Below are 23,399 nucleotides of genomic sequence, written 5' to 3' on the forward strand. Positions count from 1 at the left end.
CTATGAAGCCTGTCCTTAGGAGGTCTAATAAATTTATTTCTGCCCCACTTGACAAAACATTCTTAACTAAAGGTGTTCCGGTTGATGCCATAGTGGTGGCGGTGGCCACCAAGAAGGAAATATCTGAAACTTCCTCATCTCTCCATCCTCTTAATAGAGACTCCAGGATTATGGATAGATATGGGAAGTGTATGTTCAGTTCAGCGACCTTTGCTTTCCGTTCACTGAACTACCTAACCCGTTTTAGTAGGTTGCAAAGAGATCTCCTTAAGGAGTTGGGAGATACTCTTCAGGGTACAGTAGCTGCAGGAGCCTCCGATAAAGTTGCTGCCCAGCTTGCTACCCTAAATTTTATTGTCACCTCATCCATGCATCTCATATCCTATACAGCTGATAGAACGAGTAGGGCAGCGGGTACAGGAATTGCTCTTAAGAGACATTCCTGGATGTGCTTGTGCTCCTTCGCGGAGCCCTTCAAGTCATCCTTCATGAACACTCCCTTTGGCTCGTCCCTTTTCAGGCTTAAAGTGAGGGAAACCTTAACCAAGTGTGAACAGGACGGAAAGACTCTGTCTGCCGTTGGGGTCCATTTTCCACACCTACCCGACCCTACCCTAAAGATGAAAGGGGAGGAAAAATGTGGTTCCGAAAAGCCCAAGGAGCCTTTCAGGACACACATGGTGAACCCCCCCTCCAGGGGCAGAAGAGGGGGTAATAATGGAAGATGTCGCCGTCGTGGCATAGGGGGTCAGCAACACCAGGGTGGCAGAGATCACTTCTCTGGGAAACCCTACCAGCACTCCTGAGAGGAGGCCCGACTGTCCTGCTCTGGAGGCAGTCAGGGGTCGCTTATCTTTGTACCCAGACACCTGGCTTAAAATAACAAGACAGCTGGGTACAAAGTATCATTTCCAGAGGGTATTTCATTCCATTTGCCACCCCCCCCCCAATCGTAAGAAAAATCCCGGATGTTCCACCCATTTACAGGGAACAGGAAACTATAGAGGTCCAAACGTTAGCAAAAAGTCATCCAGCCAGTCTCAGCAGACCAAACAGGATTCGGAACTTACTCAAGATTCTTTTTGGTTCCAAAAAAGACAAGGGGACCCATATTGGACCTCAGCAGACTGAACCAATACGTAAAGAAAGAGAAGTTTCAAATGGTCACGCTTCAGTTTATACTTCCCTTCTTAGAGAAAGACAATTGGATGTGCTCGATAGATCTCAAGGATGCGTACTACCACATAAAAATGGCCAGACCATCCAGGGATCACCTGTGCTTCCGGCTGGGAGCCAATCATTACCAATTTCGAGCCTTGCCCTTTGGTCTCACTACAGCCCCCAGAGTGTTCATCAAATGCATGGCAGTGGTCACGGCTCACCTGAGGCATCTAGGAGTCTAGCTGTTTCCGTACCTAGACGATTGGCTCCTTACCGCCACCACCAGGCATCAACTCATTCAGGCCAGGGAGTCCACTCTGTCACTCTGCAATCATCTGGGCATTACAATCAACTCAGAAAAATCTACCTTGTCGCCATCGCAGCATATCATTTTTATCGGGGCAGAGTTGGATACCACCACCACCACTCTAAGACTTCCAATAGAAAGAGTCTTTCTCATTTGTCTGCAGGTCAGCATCCTGATATCAAAAGACAAAGCACCAGCATTGGAATTTCTGAAAGTATTAGCCATGATGGCAGCAGCAATTCTAGCCATACCACTAGCTTGGATGCACATGCGAGTACTTCAGTGGCTGTTGTTCACTCAATGGTCTTACCAAGAGCTACCCATGAATCACTCTATAATGATCACAAATTCTTGCAAGAAGTACCTTCAGTGGTGGTTGACCTCACTTATGTCACTATGGGATGCCCATTTGTGCTACCCCCTCCAACAGCCACTGTGACCACGGACGCTTCCCTGATGGGGGTGGCATTTTCAGGGAAAGGCTGCCCAAGGCACATGGGCTGATAGAGACACATCTGCATATCAATGTCCTGGAGATGAGAGCAGTACTTTTGGCGGTGCAGTACTTTCAGGACTCTCTTCTTCTGGGTACGATTGCGATTCAGACAGACAACATGTCAGTGGTCTGGTATTTGAACAAACAAGGAGGAACCAGATCTTACCGTCTTTTCGAGAGGCTCTCAGAATTTGGCAATGGGCTGTTTCCAACAAGTGCTTTCTGTTGGCAACGCACATCCCGGGAAGATCCAAAATTGCCAGTCACATGATCATGAAATGCAGAAGCTACTTTGCCCTGATTCCCTCTTTGGGAGAAGCCCCAAGGGATGCACTCGTACACGATTGGCCTCCAGGTCTCCTCTATGCATTTCCACCAATGCCGTTGATACCAAAGGTTCTACAGAAGGCAAAATCCCTGGGAAGGACCATCATTCTTATAGCCCCTCAATGACCTCATCAGATTTGGTTCCCCTTCCTTCGACTTCATCTTTTGGAAGATCCTTGGATTCTGGACCCAGTTCCAGAGTTTCTGACACACTGTTGGGGGACCTTCCTCCATCTCTGCAGTCCCTGAAGCTGTGACAGCTTGGCTGCTCCAGTTCTCATCATAGCCAGGTTCCATAACCTTTCCAATGAGACGAAACAGATAATTTTGTCCTCTCATTTAGTCTTCCACTAGAAAGCTATATCTTAACAAATGGAAGAAATTTTCTATATGGGCCTCTAAAAATAATATTGATCCCTACCAAGCCCCTATGGCTTCCATCTTAGAATTCTTGACCATGATTTTTAACAAAGGAGCTGCAACAGCAGCAGTTCGGGTTCAATTGGTTGCTATTTCTAATTTTCATCTTGGTTTTGAAGGTTTAGATATCATGTCTCAAGTTATCCAAAGCCTTTCTCAAAGGGACTTTTCATATTAGACCACCTGTGAAATCTCCCTATTCTCCATGGAATCTAAATGTTATGCTTTCACGCATAATTCTCACGCAGTTTGAACCAGCTTCATCTTGTGATCTCAAATTTTTGTCTTGGAAGACCATCTGTCTGATAGCTATTAATTCTGCCCGCAGAATGTCAGAGCTTCAGGCTTTATCCATCAAGCCTCCCTATTTGATATTTCATGCTGACAGAGTATCACTTAGAACAAATCCCTCATTCTTAGCCAAAGTTTGCACTGAAACTAATCTCAACCAAGTTATTGATTTGCCAGGTTTCTTCCCCAATCATTCTACCAGTTTAGAGTATATGCTGCACAAACTTGATGTTCACAGACAGCTCAGGTTTTATTTGGAGAGAACAAAAGATTTCAGGAAATCAGACCAATTTTGTTTCATTTTCAGACTCCAGGAAAGGGAGACCAGTGGCTAAAACAACTCTGTCTAAATGGTTATCTGATTGTATCATCTTTGCCTATTCAGCTGCCAATATGCCTTTGCAACACAAGATCAAAGCTCACTCAACCAGAGCAGTTTCTACATAATTTGCCTTTTCTGCCAGACTTCCCATTGATAATATTTGTGCAGCAGCCACATGGTCAAAACCTCATACCTTTATCACTCATTAGAAAGTTGACAAGGCCTCCAGGGACAGGGCCAACTTTGGTTCTACGGTCCTGAGAAATGTACTCCCATGAGCTACTCGAGATTGATGGTGCTTGGACGCTACCCATCAGTAAGAATGAACGGCGAGATTGAACAACTTCACATAAAGAAGTTATGTACTTACCATAATGTTCCATGCGAGTTGTTCATCTCTCCTTCATTCTTACGTCCCTCCCTCCTACCCCCTCCTGGGCTGATAGATGACTGAGATGCTGGATCCTCCCTGGTTACTCAAACCTTCTCTTCCTATTCTCCAGGAATGTAACAATGACATATGGTATTAGTATAAGATCTGTGGTGATTCACAGGTGCATTATGGGATATGGCCTTGGCCTCGAGCTATTTGAAGACCCTGAGCTTTGCAATTGGCCGTATCGGAGCAGAGGGATTGGCTCCGAACCCATCAGTAAAGAATGATGACGAGATGAACAACTCACATCGAATGTAATGGTAAGTACATAACTTCTTTTTTCAGTTTGTGCTTAATTTTAACCAGGCCATTGAATGATAGAACTCCTTTGAATCCAGTTGTGTAACCTTAAAAGAAAAAAAACAACAAAAAAATTGTCATATTCAGATTTTTTGGGCTTTATTGTTTAGTTACTATACCAGTAGACAGTTTCTGTAGAAGCACATTCAGGACAGTGGTTCAACCACTGAGCACCTGTAATGCTACATGTACAGTGCATCTTTGCATCACCAATGGTTGTTACTTTCACTACATCACACTATTTGTTGCATGCATTTGGAGGTTGATTATTGAAAACAAGTTTTTGATTTGCTTGGATCAAATTGTTTATTTAGAGTGACTTTAATCTGTATGTTGCCTTTTGCCACGGTTTTGGTGGAATGAGACATTATATATTGCAGTTTTGTAATTACTAAGCAAGTTTTTTCAGATTTAATGCTGCAGGCAGGTTAACCCCCAAAAGATCATCCAGGTGTTTTTTGTACCTTGGCTGTCATCTAGTGCTAAAATATTATGAAGTTTACTTATTAATCGACTGGATTAAAAAGTGACAAATGTTCTTCTTGGCCTTTTTGGAGAAGTGACTACATAGACTGAGAAATTAGAATGGAAAAGGAATGTTTGAAGTTTCAAAGAAAAGATGATACAAAAACTGGCAATAACTGAAATGTCTTCTGATTCTTCTTTATGGACATTTGTTTAAAATTTAACACTGCAGCTTCCTGGAGCCTCTCTAAACTGCTTGACGTTAGCAAATTTTTATGATGCAGCCAGCAGTTGTAATTTGAGTTGCCTCTTTTTTTTTTTTTTTTTTCCACCTTCAGTAGTTATCCCAAATACAGCTTCATCTGTTTACCATTCCTGGGTTTATAGAGAATGTTCAGCATGCTTCTGGCCTTTGACTTTGAGAATGTTTGATTTACAAATGCTACTCCATCTATAAGCATGTAGTTTTTGTAGATTTATACTGGTAGTTGTTAGAAGGTGTTCTGGTAGTTTCCCGCATGGTGTGTTCACTGAAGAGTCCAGGACGTCTTGTAATACCATCCATTTGTGGGTTTCACACTTTGCCAATGAAGAGCACATCAAGGGTTAAACTATAATCTATAAGCTGTCCTTTGTAGTGGTCTCAGCCTTCACACCTGTGTAGGTCATGCAGATACTTGTTACAATCAAAGAAAGCATTGTGTACTACAGGAGTCGTTTTACAAGAAAAGTCTTAAGTTTAATGCTGTCTGGATGAGTTTTCCTTATGGGCAGATCTCAGACTAGTTTTTTATGATTTAAAATTAGAATAGTACAAAAATTTTAGAATGATGGCTATAAAAGCCCTGCTATCAGTGGAATAGTACAAAAATTTTAGAATGATGGCTATAAAAGCCCTGCTACCAGTGATGAGATGAAATTAGATGGTAATCTTGACTTTGGAAGTAGCCAATTAATTTTGGACTACTGCATGACATCCTTTTCCACAATTATTTTGTCTGGTCCTATCCACAGTTCCATTTCATAGGAATATAGCATTGATATTCACAAGTCAGCCATGGTGCTTTTTTGATCTGTTGGCTTTCTTCATTGTCGTGATGCATTCTGTTTGCTGTGCTTTTCCCACACTAAAAGTTTGGCATGTAATTCATCTAATGCTCCTTCGGTAAGTTTTTGCAGAACTTTAATCAGGTCTAGTTTATAATACACAGTTGGTTTTATTAGCTTTGAGGGGTTTCCATTTCTTCTGTGGATTTGCATGACATGTTAGTGGCAACTCTGATTCATGTTGGTCTAGATTTCCCCCGTTTTTTTACCCCCCCCATCACGATGGAACAAGAATACCAGCTCAAGCTATTTGTTTTTATTTTTTATTGGGGGGTGAGTATGGAGTACACGAGATATATTTATAACACACTGTCTCATTCTTCTCTTAAAAGATGTGGGAGCAGTCAAACTGGCTGGCTGTTCTACCCTTGAAAGATTGCTTGGGCAGTCTCACACAGGCAGTAATATGGTGATGTTGATACATCAGCAAGCAAATAGAAAGTCAGTCTTCACACTCCTGTATAGCAGCCATATTAATATTTTCTTTGTAGCTTGTCCACTTCTGTCGCAGGATTCCTTATTTAAGGCTGAGCCTTAAGAGTTTTTCAGCCCATGCATTTAATTGTATTATGAGAGTTTTATCTTACCTTAGAACTTTAGTTATCACAGCATATGCTTTTGTCCTAAGTTTTTTTTTTTTTTTTAACTGTGGAAACTTGTTCACAGGTATTTCAAAGACCACCTCATGGAGTTCGAAAGATAGTTATTGCCACAAATATAGCTGAGACCAGGTAAAATAAAATTTCATGTTGTATTCCTTGTGGATGTTTCATCTGTTAATTTTAATAATTTTTTAGATGTTGTATTTTGTGAGATTAAATGATTTATTTATCCTTATACAAGTAGCATTATGTCCCTTAAGAGTTTATCTGACTACACATTCAGAGTTGAGTACAATTGTCCTCTTGTAATGCTGCACTGCTCATTCTCATCAGTGTGTGTTAACACAGACAGAATGCAGAGCAGTAGCTCATGTTAGGGTATAGAGTTGCATTGTCGCATCCTTTTGCCATTGATACTTTTTTTGCTTTTTCTACCTTAGGCGGCAAAACTTCAGATTTTGACCGGGTCTGTTTCTGTCAGAATAGCAGTTGTCTTCATCTATTGCCTGATCTTTCTTGTATTTCTTTTGAAAAATGATTAGTCACAATGCTTGTGGGCATTCACTTTTGACATCTGCTTCAGGTTTAGGAGATGCACTTCATATGCTTTATAGATACTCACACGGTTTTAATCTTCTACTCTTTGTTTGGAATGGTCTTGCGTTCTATGCTCAAGGAACCTATGACCATTAAGCCAGACTTCAGACATCCGGTCATGTATTGGAATTGTCATAGATGCTGCCTGTTTTGTTTGGGTGCTAGACTGAGATTGAAGGTAGTCTACGATTTAGAGTGCTTAAAGCTCTTAATCCACAAGGGGGATCCTTAGGAAAAGGAAGGAGAAAATTACGTAGAAATAAATGGAATCTCTGGGAACAGTACTTGCAGAATAATAATCTGGAGGAGTAAGGTTTAAGGGAAAGAATGGCAGTGCGAATGCTAATTGTGAGAAAACGAAACCTGTATACTACATAAAAATGTTAGTTTTTTCTTTCTTAATATATGTTTATCTGTGTACTTGTTTCACTGTTATAGTTGTGATTTCAATACTGTTCATTGTTTTACATTTGTTAAGTGGCTCACTATAAGAACTTCTTGGCATCTCCATCAAAGGATCCGATGTGGAGCACAACAAGCAGATAAGAGGTTTGGAGCTTGAGTCTAAATTTCTTATTTGTAGTGGTGGCCTATGGTCCCAAATATAAGATAGTGCGACCTGGTGAGAGGTTACTGTAAGGTTTTCTTTAGAAATAAGTGAGAGTGATTTGATATGCATCTTCCTTATAATTGGTGTTTGAGGAGAGGTCCAAATGGTTGACTGCAACCTCTCTTTACATGCATGCATTTTTTTGAGATTCCAGAAGTTAACAGGGAAGAATACTTTTGTGCTCCACATGTCTTTGGGTCTGGTTTTTGAGCTTAGAGAATTGATTATTTTCTTATCCCCGGCAGCTGGCTTCTCACTTGTGGGAGGTGGGTGCTTAAGGGCAGTCAGAAATCATCCTGATGTTAAGTTGTCAATCTCGCCTTCATTCTTGCTGGATGGGTTCGGAGCCGATCCTCGGCTCCGACTCGGCACTAGCTTTAGCTCAAGAACTCCTTTTACCAGCTCGAGGCAACCCTATATCCCATGATGCAAGGCGGAACTACCTCAGATCTCGTTTGCCGCTTAGCGAAAGAGGTCTCCTTTGCCAGCTGAGGTAAGTTTTTTCTTGTTAAAGAAGAAAAAAGTTTAGTTAAGGGTTTAATTTCCCTTAAGTGTTAGGTTAGCCTGTATTTAGTACAGCCCACCCTATTCCCTTCCTTTTTAAACTTTTAAAATAGTTTTTTCAGTTAAAGTTTTACTCAGGCCTAGTTCCCCAAGTTATTCCCTTCCTGTGTGTCTGTGTAGGGATTAAGTTGTGTGTTTGTGGGGACTGTTTGTGTATATCCTTTTAGGATGTCTAGGGAAGGCAAGGTCTCAGGCTTCAAGAAGTGTGACCAGTGCTGTCAGAAAATGTCCCTGACAGACGGTCACACTTCTTGTGTATTGCCTGGGGCCTTTGCACCTGCAGGACTCCTGTGCATTGTGTCATGCCTTTAGCCAGAGAGTCCTGCAGGAAAGGAGGAACAAATTGATCCTCCGAGGTTTGTTAAAACCTGAAGGTTCTCCTCCTAAGCAAGGGGCAGGAAAACCTCTTAAGCCACCGAAGGCTCAGGCTACGGTGTCCAAGCCTCCTCCGGTGGCTCCGGCTCCGAGCATCGGTCCCGGCTGGAGCCGATACTTCTTCTGCTAGAGTAGTGGGTTCGGTGCCGGCCGGCTCCGATACCCTGACTACTGTTGCCTTGTCGGCTCCGGCTGGGGCCGACACTTTATCCAGCATCGGAGCCGAGAGATCCTCGGCTCCATCTGGGGTTCAAGGGACTTCGGCTCCGATGGCTCCGGCCCGTAAGAGATCCCGGTCCCCTTCGATACTAAGTATTCACTCGGCTCCGGGGTCTCCTCTTTTGTCGGAGCGGAGCCGATCTTCGAGATCTTCCAGGCTGTCTGACCACGATTTGGAGAGGGTGGTAAGCAGGCTGTTGAAATCTCAGGCACTGGACCAAATGCTCCATAGCCCGTCTCAACAGACTTCGGCTACAGCCCCGATTCTTGAGATTCCTCCTCCGACTCCATGCCAGAGTTCGGAGCCGGAGCTTCTTGGGACAGCGACTGTTTCGATGCCGGAGCCGATACATCCTTCGGCTCCGTCATCCTCGGCTCCGATCTCCTCCTTGAGACTTTCCTTGGAGGGATCCGGTCGTCGGGTTTCCACTGTCGGCTCCGAGGGGGCTAGTGGCATCGGACCCTTGTCCGACCCCGCTCTCCCTCTCAGAGCTTCAGCTTTGGTAAGCTCGGCGCCGACATCTGCCTCGGAGCCTTCTCTCTCCTTGGAGCCGACCATTCCTGTTTCTTGAGCGGGTGTGTTCAGGTCTCCCGGGGAGAGGAGCCTTTGAGGTGATGAGGAGTGTCCTGGCCTCTGAGCCTGGTCAACGGTCTATCCCTCTAGCTCCTCCCTCATCAGTGCCTGCAGATGCCTCTTGCCAGCCTCTTGCTCTCGGGCCCAGGGATCCATCCCCCGGGTTTCCCCACTGGGAATTTCCTCCTCTTCGAGGTTTCTCCTGACCCTGCAGGGGAACCCCTCGGAAGAGGACGTAAGAGGAAACACACAGACTCCCCTGAGTCTACTACATCTGATACCGACTTAGATGAGTCGGAGGGTTCCCCACGGTCCCCCTCTGAGGATGTCTCATTTTCAGACATCCTTGAGCTCCTCAAACAGAGGGGGAATTGGCCCTCCATTGACCCCTCCGAGGATGAGTCGGTATACCTGGAGGCTTTTGGATCCCGACCCTCCACCTCCTGGGTGTCTCCGCCTTCGACCCACTCATGCAGGTAGTGGCTCGAAGGCGTGAAGCTCCAGATTCTGTGGAACCTGTCCCCAGGAGACCATCCAAGTTCATCACGGCCCCTTCGGACAAACAGTTCCTGTCCAAAGGTGTCTCTGTGGATGCTATGGTGGTGGCGGCCACTAAGAAGGAACTGGTGGATCCTTCAGTATCTGTCCATCCTCCTAATAAGGATTCTAGGACCATGGACAGGTATGGAAAGCGGATGTTTTCTTCAGCGACATTTGCAATGCGTTAAGCTGAATTACCTTTGTCACTTCACCAGGCTTCAGAGATATTCTCAAGGAACTGGGAGAAGTAGTCCAGGATCCTTCAGCTGCTGGGGCTCAGGAAAAGATTGCCTCTCAGCTAGCTATCCTGAATTCGATATCTAACTCCTCCATGCGGCTCATATCTTATGCAGCCGATGGAGCAGCAGGGCCGCAGGCACAGGTGTTGCTCTTAGGCGCCAAGCCTGGATGCGGCTGTGTAATTTTGCAGACCCCTTTAAGGCGTCCTTCACCAACACCCCCTTTGACGGTTCGGCTTTGTTCGGACCTCAGGTGAAGGATACTTTGACCAGATGTGAACAGGACGGTAAAACTCTTTCTGCCATTGGAGTCCAGTTTTCCACTCCTTCTAGACCATATCCCAAGGGTCAGATGGGGTTCAAGATGTGGTTCCGTAAAGCCCAAGGAGCTACACGGACACACGTGGTCAGTTTACCCCCAGAGGCAGAGGGGTAACAATAATAGACGCCGCCCTAGAGGCAGGGGGTCCTCAGAACCAGGGCAACAGGGAGCCTCTTCCTGAGAAGCCCTTTCAGCATCCCTGAGGTGTTGCCCGACTGTCCACCCTTGGAGGCAGTCGGGGGAAGAATTTCGCTGTACCCAGTAGCCTGGCAATCCCTATCACAAGAGAAGTGGGTACAGTCGATTATATCCGAGGGTTACAAAATCCCCTTTGAAAGGTTTCCGTACCTCTACAATCCCTTCCAGACATCTCACCCGGTCAAAGGGATTTGGCAAAACAGGAAGTTTCAAAACTCCTGGGAAAAGAGCCATCCAAACAGTGCCGGCAGACCAAGTAGGATCCGGCTTCTACTCAAGATTCTTTTGGTCCCCAAAAGGACGGAGATTGGAGACCAATACTAGACCTAAGCAGACTAAACAAGTCTGTCAGAAGGCAAGATTCGGATGGTCACGCTGCAATCCATTCTGCCCTTTCTGGGCAAGGACAACTGGATGTGCTCGATAGACCTTCAGGATGCGTACTATCATATAAAGATTCACAGGCGCTCCAGAAGGTTTCTCCGCTTTCGGCTGGGAGCCAGTCATTACCAATTCAGAGCACTGCCCTTTGGCCTCACTTCAGCCCCCAGAGTGTTCACCAAATGCATGGCAGTGGTCACAGCTCACCTGAGACGTCGAGGATTCCAAGTGTTTCCTTATTTGGACGACTGTCTCCTCTCCGCCACCTCCAAGGATCAGCTTCTTCGGTCCAGAGACTACACCTTACAGCTTTGCAAGAGTCTAGGAATTTCGTGAATTTGAAAAATCCTCTCTGCTGCCTTGCCAGTCTATCACCTTTATAGGCAGAGTTAGATACCGTCAAAATGTTAGCCAGGCTAACAAATCAAAGGATTCTGGACATCCAGAAATTTGTTCAGCTTCTGTTACAAAGCAACAAGGTCAAAGCCAGGTTTGTCTTGAAAGTTCTAGGCCTAATGGCTGCAGCCATTGTTCTTCTTCCACTGGCTCGCTTCCACATGCGTCTCCTGCAGTGGATGTTGTTCACGCAGTGGTCGTACCACGATCTGCCCATGAGATCGAGATCTTAGTGACACAGTCTTGCAGGGCTCATCTACGATGGTGGATATCTTCCCTCTTCTTCATCAGGGCCGACCCTTTCTTCCCCTCCTCCAGTTGCCACAGTCACCACGGTTGCCTCTCTGATCGGGTGGGGGGGGGCATTATCAGGGCAGGATGGTCCACGGGACGTGGCAACCCATAGAATACCACCTGCACATAAATGTCCTGGAGATGAGAGCAGTGCTTTTAACGTTGCAAGCCCTCGGCGACTTTCTTCCCACAGGGACTATTGCAGTACAGACGGACAACATGTCCGTGGTCTGGTACATCAACAAACAGGGCGGAACCAGGTCCTATCCCTTATGTCGAGAAGCTCTCAGACTTTGGCAATGGGCGATCTCTTCTCAGTGGTTTCTGATAGCAACGCACATCCCGGCAGGTCCAACCTATTGGCGGACAGGCTAAGCAGATCTATTCTGATGCCTCACGAGTGGTCTCTCAATCAGTCTGTAGTGGATCAGATTTTTCTGAAGTGGGGCACCCTTGTTGCGATCTTTTCGCTACCCCTCAAAACAGCAAGTGCCCAGATTACTTCACACTATTTCCTCTTCCAGGCCAACCCTTGAGAGACTCTCTAACCCAGGATTGGCCTCGGGACTTCTTTATGCTTTTCCTCCCTTTCCATTGATTCCACAAGTCATTCAGAAAGCCACCGCTTTGAGAGCCAAATTGATCCTCATTGCTCCATATTGGCCTCGACAAATTTGGTTTCCGTCTCTACATCATCACCTTCTGGTGCAGCCCTGGCATCTGGACCCAGTTCGGATCTTTTGATCCACCAGTCGGGTCAGCAGCACCGGGCCATTCATTCTCTCAACCTCACTGCTTGGTTGCTCCACTTCCTTCCTAGCCAGGCTACCAATGATTTCCGACTCAGTCAGAGACATCTTAGTCTCTTCTTTAAAGTCGTCCACGAGAAGTGTTTACGCTAGGAAGTGGCGGCGTTTTCTATTGGGCAAAAGCCAGAAATATTGATCCTTTCACCGCTCCTATACATTCTGTTTTGGATTTCCTGGCGGAGGCTTTTCATTCGGGATCGTCATCATCTACAGTCAAAGTACAACTGGCTGCTATTTCCAAATTTCATCTTGGCTTGCAGGACAATAACATCATGTCTCATAGGTTATGCAAAGCCTTTTGAGAGGAGTTTTTCTCCTAAAACCGCCTGTGAAACATCCTCCTCCGCAATGGGATCTGAACTTTATGTTGGCATCCCTAATTCTACCTCCTCTCGAACCGTCTGCTACGTGTTCTTTAAAGTTGTTGACATGGAAAACTATATTTTTGCTGGCTGTTACTTCTGCAAGAAGAGTTTCTGAGATTCAGGCCCTCTGTATTCGTTCACCTTATCTGGTGTTTCATAAGGATAGGGTTTCGCTCAGAACTAACCCTTCCTTTCTTCCCAAGGTTGTATCTCAAGCCAATATTAACCAATCTATTGATCTACCAGTTTTCTTTCCTAACTATTCTGACAGAGCTGAACAGAAGCTGCATTTTTTGGATGTTCATCGTCAGCTCAGGTACTACTTACATAGGACTAAACAAGTTAGAAAATCAGACCAGTTGTTTGTCTCCTATGCAGGAAACAGGTTGGGTCTTCCAGTATCTAAAGTGACCTTATCTAGATGGTTGACTTCCACCATTTCCTATGTCTACTCTCTACGGGGCAAACAACTATCTTCTAAGCCAAAAGCACATTCGACCAGGAGTCTATCCACTTCTGTAGCCTTTCAGGATAGACTTCCCATTGACACTATTTGTGCAGCAGCTACTTGGGCCACGCCTCATACCTTTGTGTCTCATTACAAGTTGGATTTGGCCTCCAGAGATAGGGCCAGTTTTGGTTCCACTGTTCTCAAGAGTCTGTTCCATTGAGCCACCCGGGATACAGGTGCTAGGGGCGCTGTCCCATCCAGCAAGAATGAAGGCGAGATTGACAACTTAACATTTAGAAGTTATGTACCTACCATAACGTTCCATGTTAGTTGTCTTCTCGCTTCTTTCTTAAGGCCCTCCCTCCTTCCCCTGGCCTGGACAGATCTTGGAGAGTTCCTATTAGATTGCTTCCTCTGGAGCATTGTTATGAGGACTTCTTTTAGGAACCATGGTTCCTAATTATATTAGGATAAGTCTTTAGCAGGGTTAGTTAGCTGCCAAACGAGATCTGAGGTAGTTCCGCCTTGCATCATGGGATATAGGGTTGCCTCGAGCTGGTAAAAGGAGTTCTCGAGCTAAAGCTAGTGCCGAGTCGGAGCCGAGGATCGGCTCCGAACCCATCCAGCAAGAAAGAAGGCGAGAGAAGACAACTAACATGGAATGTTATGGTAGGTACATAACTTCTAATTTTTGAATGTTCTCTGATGCCCGTGCCCTGGCCCAGCAATCGAGGAGCCTCGATCCTCACCACTAACACCGGTGAGGGGGCGTCCATATAGGAAAAAATACACACATACAGTAAAGTACAATTTCCCTTAAAAGCACACACAGAATCATGGTCAGTCTGGGGCTGGTGTCTCCTTTTCTCTCCAGATCCCCAATAAGACTCCCCACTGGCACAGCTATAGGGTCCAGATCTCAACCTAGTGGGCAAGCTAAAACCTCCAGCGCACTCTGTGTTCAACCAGTGCTTCGTGTCCCTGCCCAAGCAGCTGACACACACACACACACACACACACACACACACACACACACACACACACACACACACACACACACACACACACACACACACTTTGAGATAAGAGTTTATACAACCATACAGGCACTTCTGGGGAAGGCAGGCACAGGTTCTCCAGCTGTGCCCCTTTTACCCAGACTATACGGTAGAAATCACTGCCACCACCCAGCTAATATTTATCAGCTACCCAAAGGCCCTTATTAAAGGGTGTCCAATTATTACTGCGCAATATTATTATCCAAATGGTAAGCATGACTGAATAGCAAAGCTTATTTGGAGTGACTTGGTACAGTATCACTATATGTGTGTGTGTGTGTGTGTGTGTGTGTGTGTGTGTGTGTGTGTGTGTGTGTGTATATATATATATATATATATATATATATATATATATATATATATATATAACATGTACTCAAGCTTAAATCTCTACACAAAACTGCCACAGTTGAAAGGTTTAAAAATATGTAATAATAAATAATAAAAACACAAGACAACACTTCTTACACAGTGCAAGACAAAAGTTCAGAGATCACAGAGAAATGTTTAAAATAATACCATAGAAAAGTTTTGACATCACAGAAAAACAAACTAGTCTAGTCTTACCTTTTCCTAGCTATATCTAAGAGAAAACACAGTTCTAAAATCCTACTTACATGTAGACACAGGCTGACTGGTGAGTTGGCTGTTCTCAAGACAAGTGCTCTAATGCTCTAAGTTGATAACACAGTACCACTGATTCATTTCAGATTACATAATTTCTTACTGGTTCCCAGGCTAACGGACTCTGAGGTTAATAGCTCCTTTGATCTTGCAGCTGGTCAGGAAACAGAGCAATAAAGGAAATTGTACATGCAAATTCTAGCCATTAACTCTGGTCTCAAAACAACAGGCAGAATTCCTTCATCCAGACGTATCGGCTCCGAGTTTTGAATCAAAGAATTGACTTGTTAGCTTTGTTACAGCAAAGTGCACTGCTGTTACATTTTTGCAGTTCCATATCTTAACAGCATTTTGTACCATTAAAGAGAACAAGCCTGTGGCTTATATTAATATTTACAAATAACAGAATTATTTACAAAAGTCTAACTGGCTAGGCTGGCAGCCTTTACCTATCTTCACACTTTAATTTTTTTCCTTCTTTAACATTGATTTTGAGTACTTGATAGTTTAGTCAGGTTAGCTGGAAAATAGCTAAATTTGGTATGGGAAAAGCATAATTCAGTGTATTAGGAAGTATTGTGTTAAAATACAGTGTCAGACTGTTTTTATTTTTCTTTGCTCTTATTGCCTACAAGTCATCAGTCTCATCTTGGCTAAATGGCCCATTTATTCTCCCATCACTGCGGGAGGAGTCAATATTTATGCAGCTGTAAGTGTGGTTTGAAAATTTTTATCACTAATCCTGTGTGCCTGCCCAGTGCTAGCCCAAGCATAGAACATGTAAGGTGAAGCAGTTTTGTAGTGCTCTTCACTTTCACAAGGGATTTGTCTCTGGAAAACAGCCCTGCTCTCCCTCATGAGGTACCACGCGACTGTTTTTCAGAGCTCCCCTAGGGAAATCAACCCATCTGCATGTGCCCTCCTCCCTGAATTGTCGCACCCAATCTTCCTGCCTACACAGTCAAGCACCTAAACCTCTATTCAAACTCTTGTTGCTTGGCCTGTGTTCAGGTTTCTATTCCCCTACTTGCCAGTTGCAGGCACAGTGCCAAAGTTGTTTGTACAATGTCACTTTTGATATGTGCCTTTCTGTTGTGGACTGGCCCCTTCAGGTGTGGTGTGAATCAGATATGTGGCACTGTCTCTTCTGAAGCCCACATTCTAATCCCCAGTCAATGGCCATGGTGCTTATGGGTGGAAGGGGCGATTTCTTAAGTTTATATTGCAGAATCTGAAGTGGTGGAAATGCACATTCTGGAAATGGACTAGAATAATGATACCACCTCATAGACTTGAAACTTCTCTGCTAATTATTCCTTTGAGACTGCATACAGTCAGAATGTCACTCGAGCGCAATACTGATTAGTACTGCTCACCCGCAAAAGGCTGTCGCAGATGGAAATGGTGCCTAGTCTTCCCCATTTAGAACCTGTCTGCAGTCAGCATAATCATCGCAGTCTAGAAATACTGGTGGATGGTGTCAACAGGAATATCCAACATCATCCATTTGTACCATTTCATCATCATCCCCTTTTGTCTCATTTTTTTACATGGGTTTGGGATGTTGTCAACTGTCGCCATCTTTCTCGTGATTCAGTGCTACATTCCTGCCTTTTTCAACATTTATGCCCGACTGTCTCGGATCTTTTTCACACGATCCATCCACCACTTTGCTGGATGTCCTCATTTCCTCTTGCCTTCTTCCTGTCTGTCCCAAATCATCTTCACCAGATTATCTTCTGCTTTTCTGCACATGTGCCTGAATCACTGTAATCTGTTCTCTCTGATCTTTTCTGCAGTTGGAGCTACTTTGGCTTCTGCTCTTATGTTCTCATTTCTTCATCTGTTCCATAGTGTGCATACTACCACCCATCTCAGACACTTCATTTCCATCACCTCTAGGTTCCCAACTGCTCTACCTTTACTGCCCAGGTTTCTGTACTATACAGTAGTACTGGTTGCACCACTGATGTTCATCATGTCACACTGATGCAGCCATCACACTTGGGTTATCCTGCCGTCAGGCAGTCCCGCAGATGGCCAGAGTTCCAAAGTCTTGGTCCAACGTCAGTTGCTGTCGCTTCTTCCCTGATGTCAGTGCGCCAGGGGTATATAAGATGCATCCGACGCCATTTTCTTCAGTCTTTCTTGCCTCGCGGTGCCTGAAGCAGAAGCAGTTCGCAAGTGCCGGTCGGCCGACTCCTGAGATTTTCAAATCGAATTTCAGACCGAAGTCTTCAATAAAGCTAAGTACCCAGTTGGGGAACCTTTTCTTGCCTCAGTCCGATGTCAGAAAAAGTTAACAATTGCATTTCTTGTGGGAAGCAAATACCTCATAAGGACATTCATTCTTATTGTATTCCTTGCCTAGGCCCAGACCACGATGTCACAGGTTGTCGGTTTTGAGCTAGGTTTAATAAACGAACTATTAATTGGTTTGATTTCGCCCGATATTATTTTGGTAGGAAATTTAATTATACCATGCAGTCGGAGCAACTGACGACTGGAATGCATAAAAATCGCAAAGATAAGGACATGCAGCCGAGACCCAAACCAGACTCCAAGGCCTCTGCTTGGCCAGTCGCCGGTTCTCCGGTTTTCAGTAAGGCACCTACGCAGCCCCTGATGACCGCTGATTTAGAACCCCAGGCAACATACGATTCACAAGCGGAGATTGCTAGGCCTCCACAACCTTTACCTTTAGGCCCTTCCGACTCCATGCCTGAAGGAGATTCCGGTGCAGTTGAAATGCCTTCAGTTGCAGAAGGTATCTTCAGACCGAGTACACTCACTATTAAATCCTATGCAAAGCTGAAAACTCCTTTAAAAACAAAGAAGACTGTACAGCAGTCTCCAGTACAAGGCCCCATGCCTAAGAAACAGATGCTTAAGATGGCTGAAGACTTAATTACCATAATCAGGGGTTCCCATCCCCCTCCTGATAAAAGACCAAGACAGGAGGAGGACTACGCTTCCTCTGACCAGGTTTCAATTTCCTCAGACTCTTCTGAGGAACAGGAATATTCCTTTCCCCCTTATGAAGACTCCGATGCTGAAGAGTCTATCCCTTCTGCATCTCCCCAGAAGACTACTCTTTTGGGGAAACCTTACATACCTTGAGGGAACATTTCCACTGGGAAGGCCAGGATTACTCTGATTCTAAGAAAAGGCTCTGAGAGTTCCTTTTACTACCCCAGCACAGACCACTTGCTATTCCACCTGTGTTAGACACTGTGGATGATGTTTATTCAGAATCTAGTCTTAACCCAGATTCACTACCTCCTGCACCAGCCAAACCAGACAGATACTACAGAGTCCCTGACTCACACAAATTCCTGTATAAAAACCCTGTTGCTAAAAAATCCTGTGCCCTCTGAAAGAGATTCTAGAGCACTAGACAGATGGGGAAAGAAAGTATATACCTCAGCTACTCTAGCTATGAGGGCCTTAAATTGTCAGTTTCACATGCTGAAATATCAACAATATTTGATGTCTCAATTAAAACAAAAAATGCTCACACATACAGAACAGCCTGATTACAAGGAAATGCAAGATTTGTTGCATGCAGCTGAACAAGTGGGAAAACATACTTTGCAATGTGGATTTGATTCATTGGAAGCTTCTTGTAGAGCAGCAGTGACAGGGTCTGTCATACGTAGGCATGCTTGGTTAAAAGAACAAACTTTACCTGATCATGTTAAACCAAAGTTATTGGATGCACCTTTACAGCAGGATGTGCAAAAGCAGAAGAAGTTTTAAAGAAAATGGAGGATAAGGAAATCTATGCAGACGGTCAAGGATTTTTTACAGGTTCAACCCCCTCGTTTCAGCAGAAATTGGCCAACCAAAAACTGGTCCTTTCCAGCTTCTGCCAGACCACAGAGGGGCAGAGGCCAGTCACAAGGCTCTTACCAGCCTCGACAATGGGGTGCCACAACCCAAAAAGGAGGAGAAGACAGATGTCCTTCAAGGATGCATCTGCAGTCATAACAAATGGGTTGTCCTGTCATCAGGCAGCCCTTCGGTCGGCCGGATTCCAAAGTCTGGGTCCGGCTTCGGCTGATGTCGCACTTCACCCGACGTCATCTCTGCTGGTCTTCGGGTATAAAGGCATCAGCCGCCATTTTCCCAGTCTTTCTTGCCGCGCCGAAGCAGAAGCTGTTCGCAAGTGCCGGTCGGTCAGATCCAGAGATTACTACTACCGAATACTACTTGAAGACTTCTAAAAGCTAAAGCTAAGTACCCGTTGGGGACTCTTTCTTGCCTCAGCCGATGTCAGAAAAAGTCAATAACTGTTTAACTTGTGGGAAACAAATACCTCATAAAGATTTCCACTCTTACTGCCTGCCTTGCTTAGGCCCAGACCACGCGTAGCAGCTTGTTCGCCTGTGCTTCCTTCAACCGACGCTTAGGCCGGTCGGAGTTTGCTGAACAGTTTTTCGCTCAGATTTTGCGTACATTATGCCATCGGATCCTCCGACTACCCAAATTGTTAAAAAGCAAAGAAAAGACCGACACTCGCGGTCCGCGGTTTTGGCGAAACCACGGTTAAGCAAGCGAGTGTCTCTGTTTCAGCGAAACCGAAAACCGGTCAATCTTCAGCGAATCCATGACTACTACTGAGGCTCCTGCTACCTTAGTTGAATCGGCCTCAGAAGTTTTGCCTACTACTGTGGTTCCTAGTGATTTATCAGACACCATTCCTTTGGATGTCTCTACCCCAGCACGTGGTGCTGCTAGGCCTCCTGCAGCCATGTCTATTAAGGCCTTTGCCAGGGCTAAAGCAGCCAAAACTGTTAAATCAGTGCCTGTTAAGCCCCCCTCACACAGGCCCACTTCTAGTTCACAAATGCTTACTCTGGCAGAGGATTTAATATCCTTAATTAGGGGATCCCAATCTCACCCAGACAGGGCCTCTCAGCCCCCAGAAAAGAGACCTAGAGCAGAGCCCCCCGAGCCAGTGTCCTCTGATGATTCTTCAGATAACTCAGACATTACAGATCAGCCAGAGGCTCCTTTTTCTACTTATGAAGATTCCGATGCTGAAGAATCCATTCCATCTGCCTCTCCACCAGAGGAATTCTCCTTTGGGGAAACCTTACATGCCATGAGAGAACAATTCCAATGGCAGGGACAAGATTTCTCAGATTCAAGAAAAAGGCTTAGGACATTTCTGCACTTACCACAACATAGGCCCTTAGCTATACCTCCAGTACTGCCTGTTGTGGATGATGCATTTAATGATGTTTGCACTGCTCCTGATACTTTACCTCCAGCCCCTGCCAAACCAGATAGATTTTACAGGGTGTCAGACACTCATCACCACCTATACAAGGCCCCACTTGCAGATCCTGAGACTATATCCCAGGGGCCTAAGGCAGTAGCCTCGACCTCAGCAAAAAACCCTATTCCTTCTGAAAGGGAATCCAGGTCCTTAGAGAGATGGGGGAAAAAAGTTTACACCTCTGCTACTCTCTCAGCTAGAGCTTTAAACTGTCAGTTTCATATGATCCAATACCAAGAGTTTATGCTTGATCAGTTAACTAAGAAGCTGTCCACTGATGATTCCTTAGATAAGAAATATGTTTTAGAAATGGTGAATAACATTCAGCAGGTTAGTAACCATTCTTTAACATTCAGCAGGTTAGTAACCATTCTTTAAAATGTGGCTATGATGCACTGGAGGCTTCATTTAGATCAGCCATGACTGGCACAGTGATAAGAAGGCATGCATGGTTGAAAGAACAGGTCTTGCCGGATCATGTTAAAGCAAAGCTGTTAGATGCTCCTATGGATAAAGCCAGTCTATTTGGTACACCTGCTCAGCAAGTAATGAAGAAAATGGAAGAGAAGGCAAAATCTGTACAAACAGTTAAGGATTTCTTACAGGTTCAGCCCCAAGGTTTAGCAGGAACTGGCCTGCCAAAATTGGTCCTTTCCAGACTCCTCAAAATCTCAAAGAGGCAGGAATAGACTCTAGAGGCAGAAATCAATCCAGAGGAGGTGCCTACAGAGGACGACAGTGGCAAGGCAATAACCGAGGCACAGACACAACCACTGCCACTGCAACAGGACAATCACAGTGACTTGGCTCTGACACCGCCTACCAGGGAGCAAATAACAGCACCTTTAGGCGGAAAGTTAGCCTTATTTTCAAAAAATTGGCACTATATCACAAAAGACAAGTGGATTTTGCAAACCATAGACCAAGGTTACAGGTTCCACTTCCACACCTTACCAGTAAAAAGAGGAATGCCAAACCTACCTCCAAATCAAAAAACAGAAGCTCTAAAGCAATTAATAAAGATAAGAGCTGTGGAAAGAGTACCAATAACAGAACAGGGCAAAGGATTCTACTCCAGACTCTTCCTAGTACCAAGAAAAGAGAAAAGTTGGAGACCTATTCTCGACCTGCCCGTCTTAAACACATACATCATTGTCCCAAAATTCAAAATGCTGACCCTACAGCAACTTCTTCCCATGCTGGGCAAGGAGTGTTGGCTGGTAACTCTAGATCTCAAGGAGGCATACCTGCATGTCCCCATATGACCAAATTGCAGAAGATACCTCAGATTTCTTGCAGGATCAGAGCATTATCAATTCTCAGCATTGCCCTTTGGCTTATCTACTGCCCAGAGTATTCACAAAATGCCTGGCATCAGTAATCGCTCACTGCAGGCTACAGGAATCCAAATTTATCCATACCTGGATGACTGCCTGTTACAAGCGGACAACAAAAGCAAGCTGACAACAGATTTACAAAGAGTCATTTGCTTACTACAAGCCCTGGGATACACAGTCAATTTACAAAAGTCAAGACTGATACCATCCCAAACAAGAACATTCTTGGGTGCGGAATTGGACACAGCAAAACAAATGGCATTCCTAACTGCAGGAAAACAAAAACAACTCCCTCTTTACTTCTTGGCATTAACAAAGCAGAACAAACTAACAGCAAGAAAAGTACTGCAGGCCTTGGGCTTCATGGCATCATGCATAATCTTGGTCCCACATGCCAGACTGCATATGAGAAAGCTACAGTGGTACCTAAAGAATTTATGGTCTCAACACAGGCACAGCTTAGAAACCAAATCCCACTAATCCCATGCCTGAAACAGGAGTTCCTATGGTGGGCTCAAGCATGCCAGTCAAACCCAGGCTTGCCCTTCCACAACTTTCAAGCAAGCCAAACCATCACAACGGACGCCTCAGACCTAGGCTGGGGGCACATGTTGGACAAATGCATACAAGGATTGTGGACTCCAGACCAGCTGCACCTGCACATAAACCAAAAAGAAATGCTGGCAGTAAAACTAGCAATCCAGAAATTCAGACCATTCCTCAAAGAAGGCCATTTAATGATAAGGACAGACAACACCACAGTCATGTGGTACATCAACAAACAGGGAGGCACTCATTCATACCCCTATGCAGAATGACTCTGGACCTTTGGAATATGGCTCTGAGCTACAACATCCAGTTACAGGCAATATTTGTGCGGAAAAGAAAACACCCTAGCAGACATGTTAAGCAGAACCACCTCGGATGCTCACGAATGGATGCTACCGGACATCTTCAAGGCCATCACAAAGAAATGGGGAATGCCACAAATAGACCTATTCGCATCCCCACTCAATCACCAGCTCAACAAATTCTGCACAAGGACATACCACCCACTTGCATGGAAGGTGGACTCTCTATCCTTCAGTTGGAAAGGCCTGACAGCATATGCATTTCCACCTCTTCCTTTGATGCACAAGGTACTACTGAAAATCAAAGAGGAACGCAAGGATAATCCTGATAGCTCCGAATTGGGCAAGACAACACTGGTATCCATTGCTGAGGAGCATGTCTCAGGGGAGAATGTGGTCAATACCCCTGATGCCTTTGATGTTAACTCAGAACAACTACAACATCATGCACCCAAACCTAAAAACCTTGCAACTGACTGCCTGGGACATCACATAGCAGCAACTAACCCAGACCTATCCCAAAGGGTTAAAGACATTATCCTTGAAGCCCGCAGACCTTCAACAAGAAGGAACTATGCAGGAAAATGGAAAAGATTTGTCATTTGGAGTACTGAAAGAGGAAAAGATGTGTCGAACATAGATATTGCTAACATCCTGGAGTACTTGGCAGAGCTTCTACATACAGGCCTGTCCTATTCCTCCATCAAGATACATGCATCAGCTATTTCAGCAGAATACAGCTTCGATCCACCTGTCTTTTCGCATCCTCTACTCAGGCAGTTCCTCAGAGGGATCAAGAATGTAAAACCTCCTAGGAAACCACCATTACCAGCATGGGACTTGAACTTTGTGTTAGAAGAATTGACACTCCCTCCATTTGATCCAGCAGCAACAGCAGATCTTCAACACCTATCATGGAAAACTGCTTTCCTACTGGCAATTACTTCAGCAAGGAGGGTTTCAGAACTACAGGCCTTAATGCAGTACAACCCTTCCTAATCTTCCATCAAGATAGGGTGTCCATGAGAACTAATCCTACATTTATGACTAAGGTGGTATCCAGAGTGTCTTTAAACC

At 44.9% G+C, this 23,399-nt stretch overlaps 1 protein-coding gene across 1 annotated transcript in view; it reads left to right on the forward strand.

Annotated features, from left to right (window-relative positions):
• DHX36 (DEAH-box helicase 36) overlaps nt 1-23,399 on the forward strand; it is a gene marked incomplete in the record, with an annotated part of 1,900,459 nt that overhangs the window by 697,006 nt on the left and 1,180,054 nt on the right. Inside the window, 1 exon segment of the mRNA XM_044070516.1 lies at nt 6,299-6,363. Within this exon segment, the coding sequence (XP_043926451.1) occupies nt 6,299-6,363 (65 nt within the window).

The sequence above is a fragment of the Protopterus annectens genome, chromosome 4.part1, assembly GCF_019279795.1.
Source record: "Protopterus annectens isolate FY-2018-M chromosome 4.part1, PAN1.0, whole genome shotgun sequence".
Taxonomy (NCBI): domain Eukaryota; kingdom Metazoa; phylum Chordata; order Ceratodontiformes; family Protopteridae; genus Protopterus; species Protopterus annectens.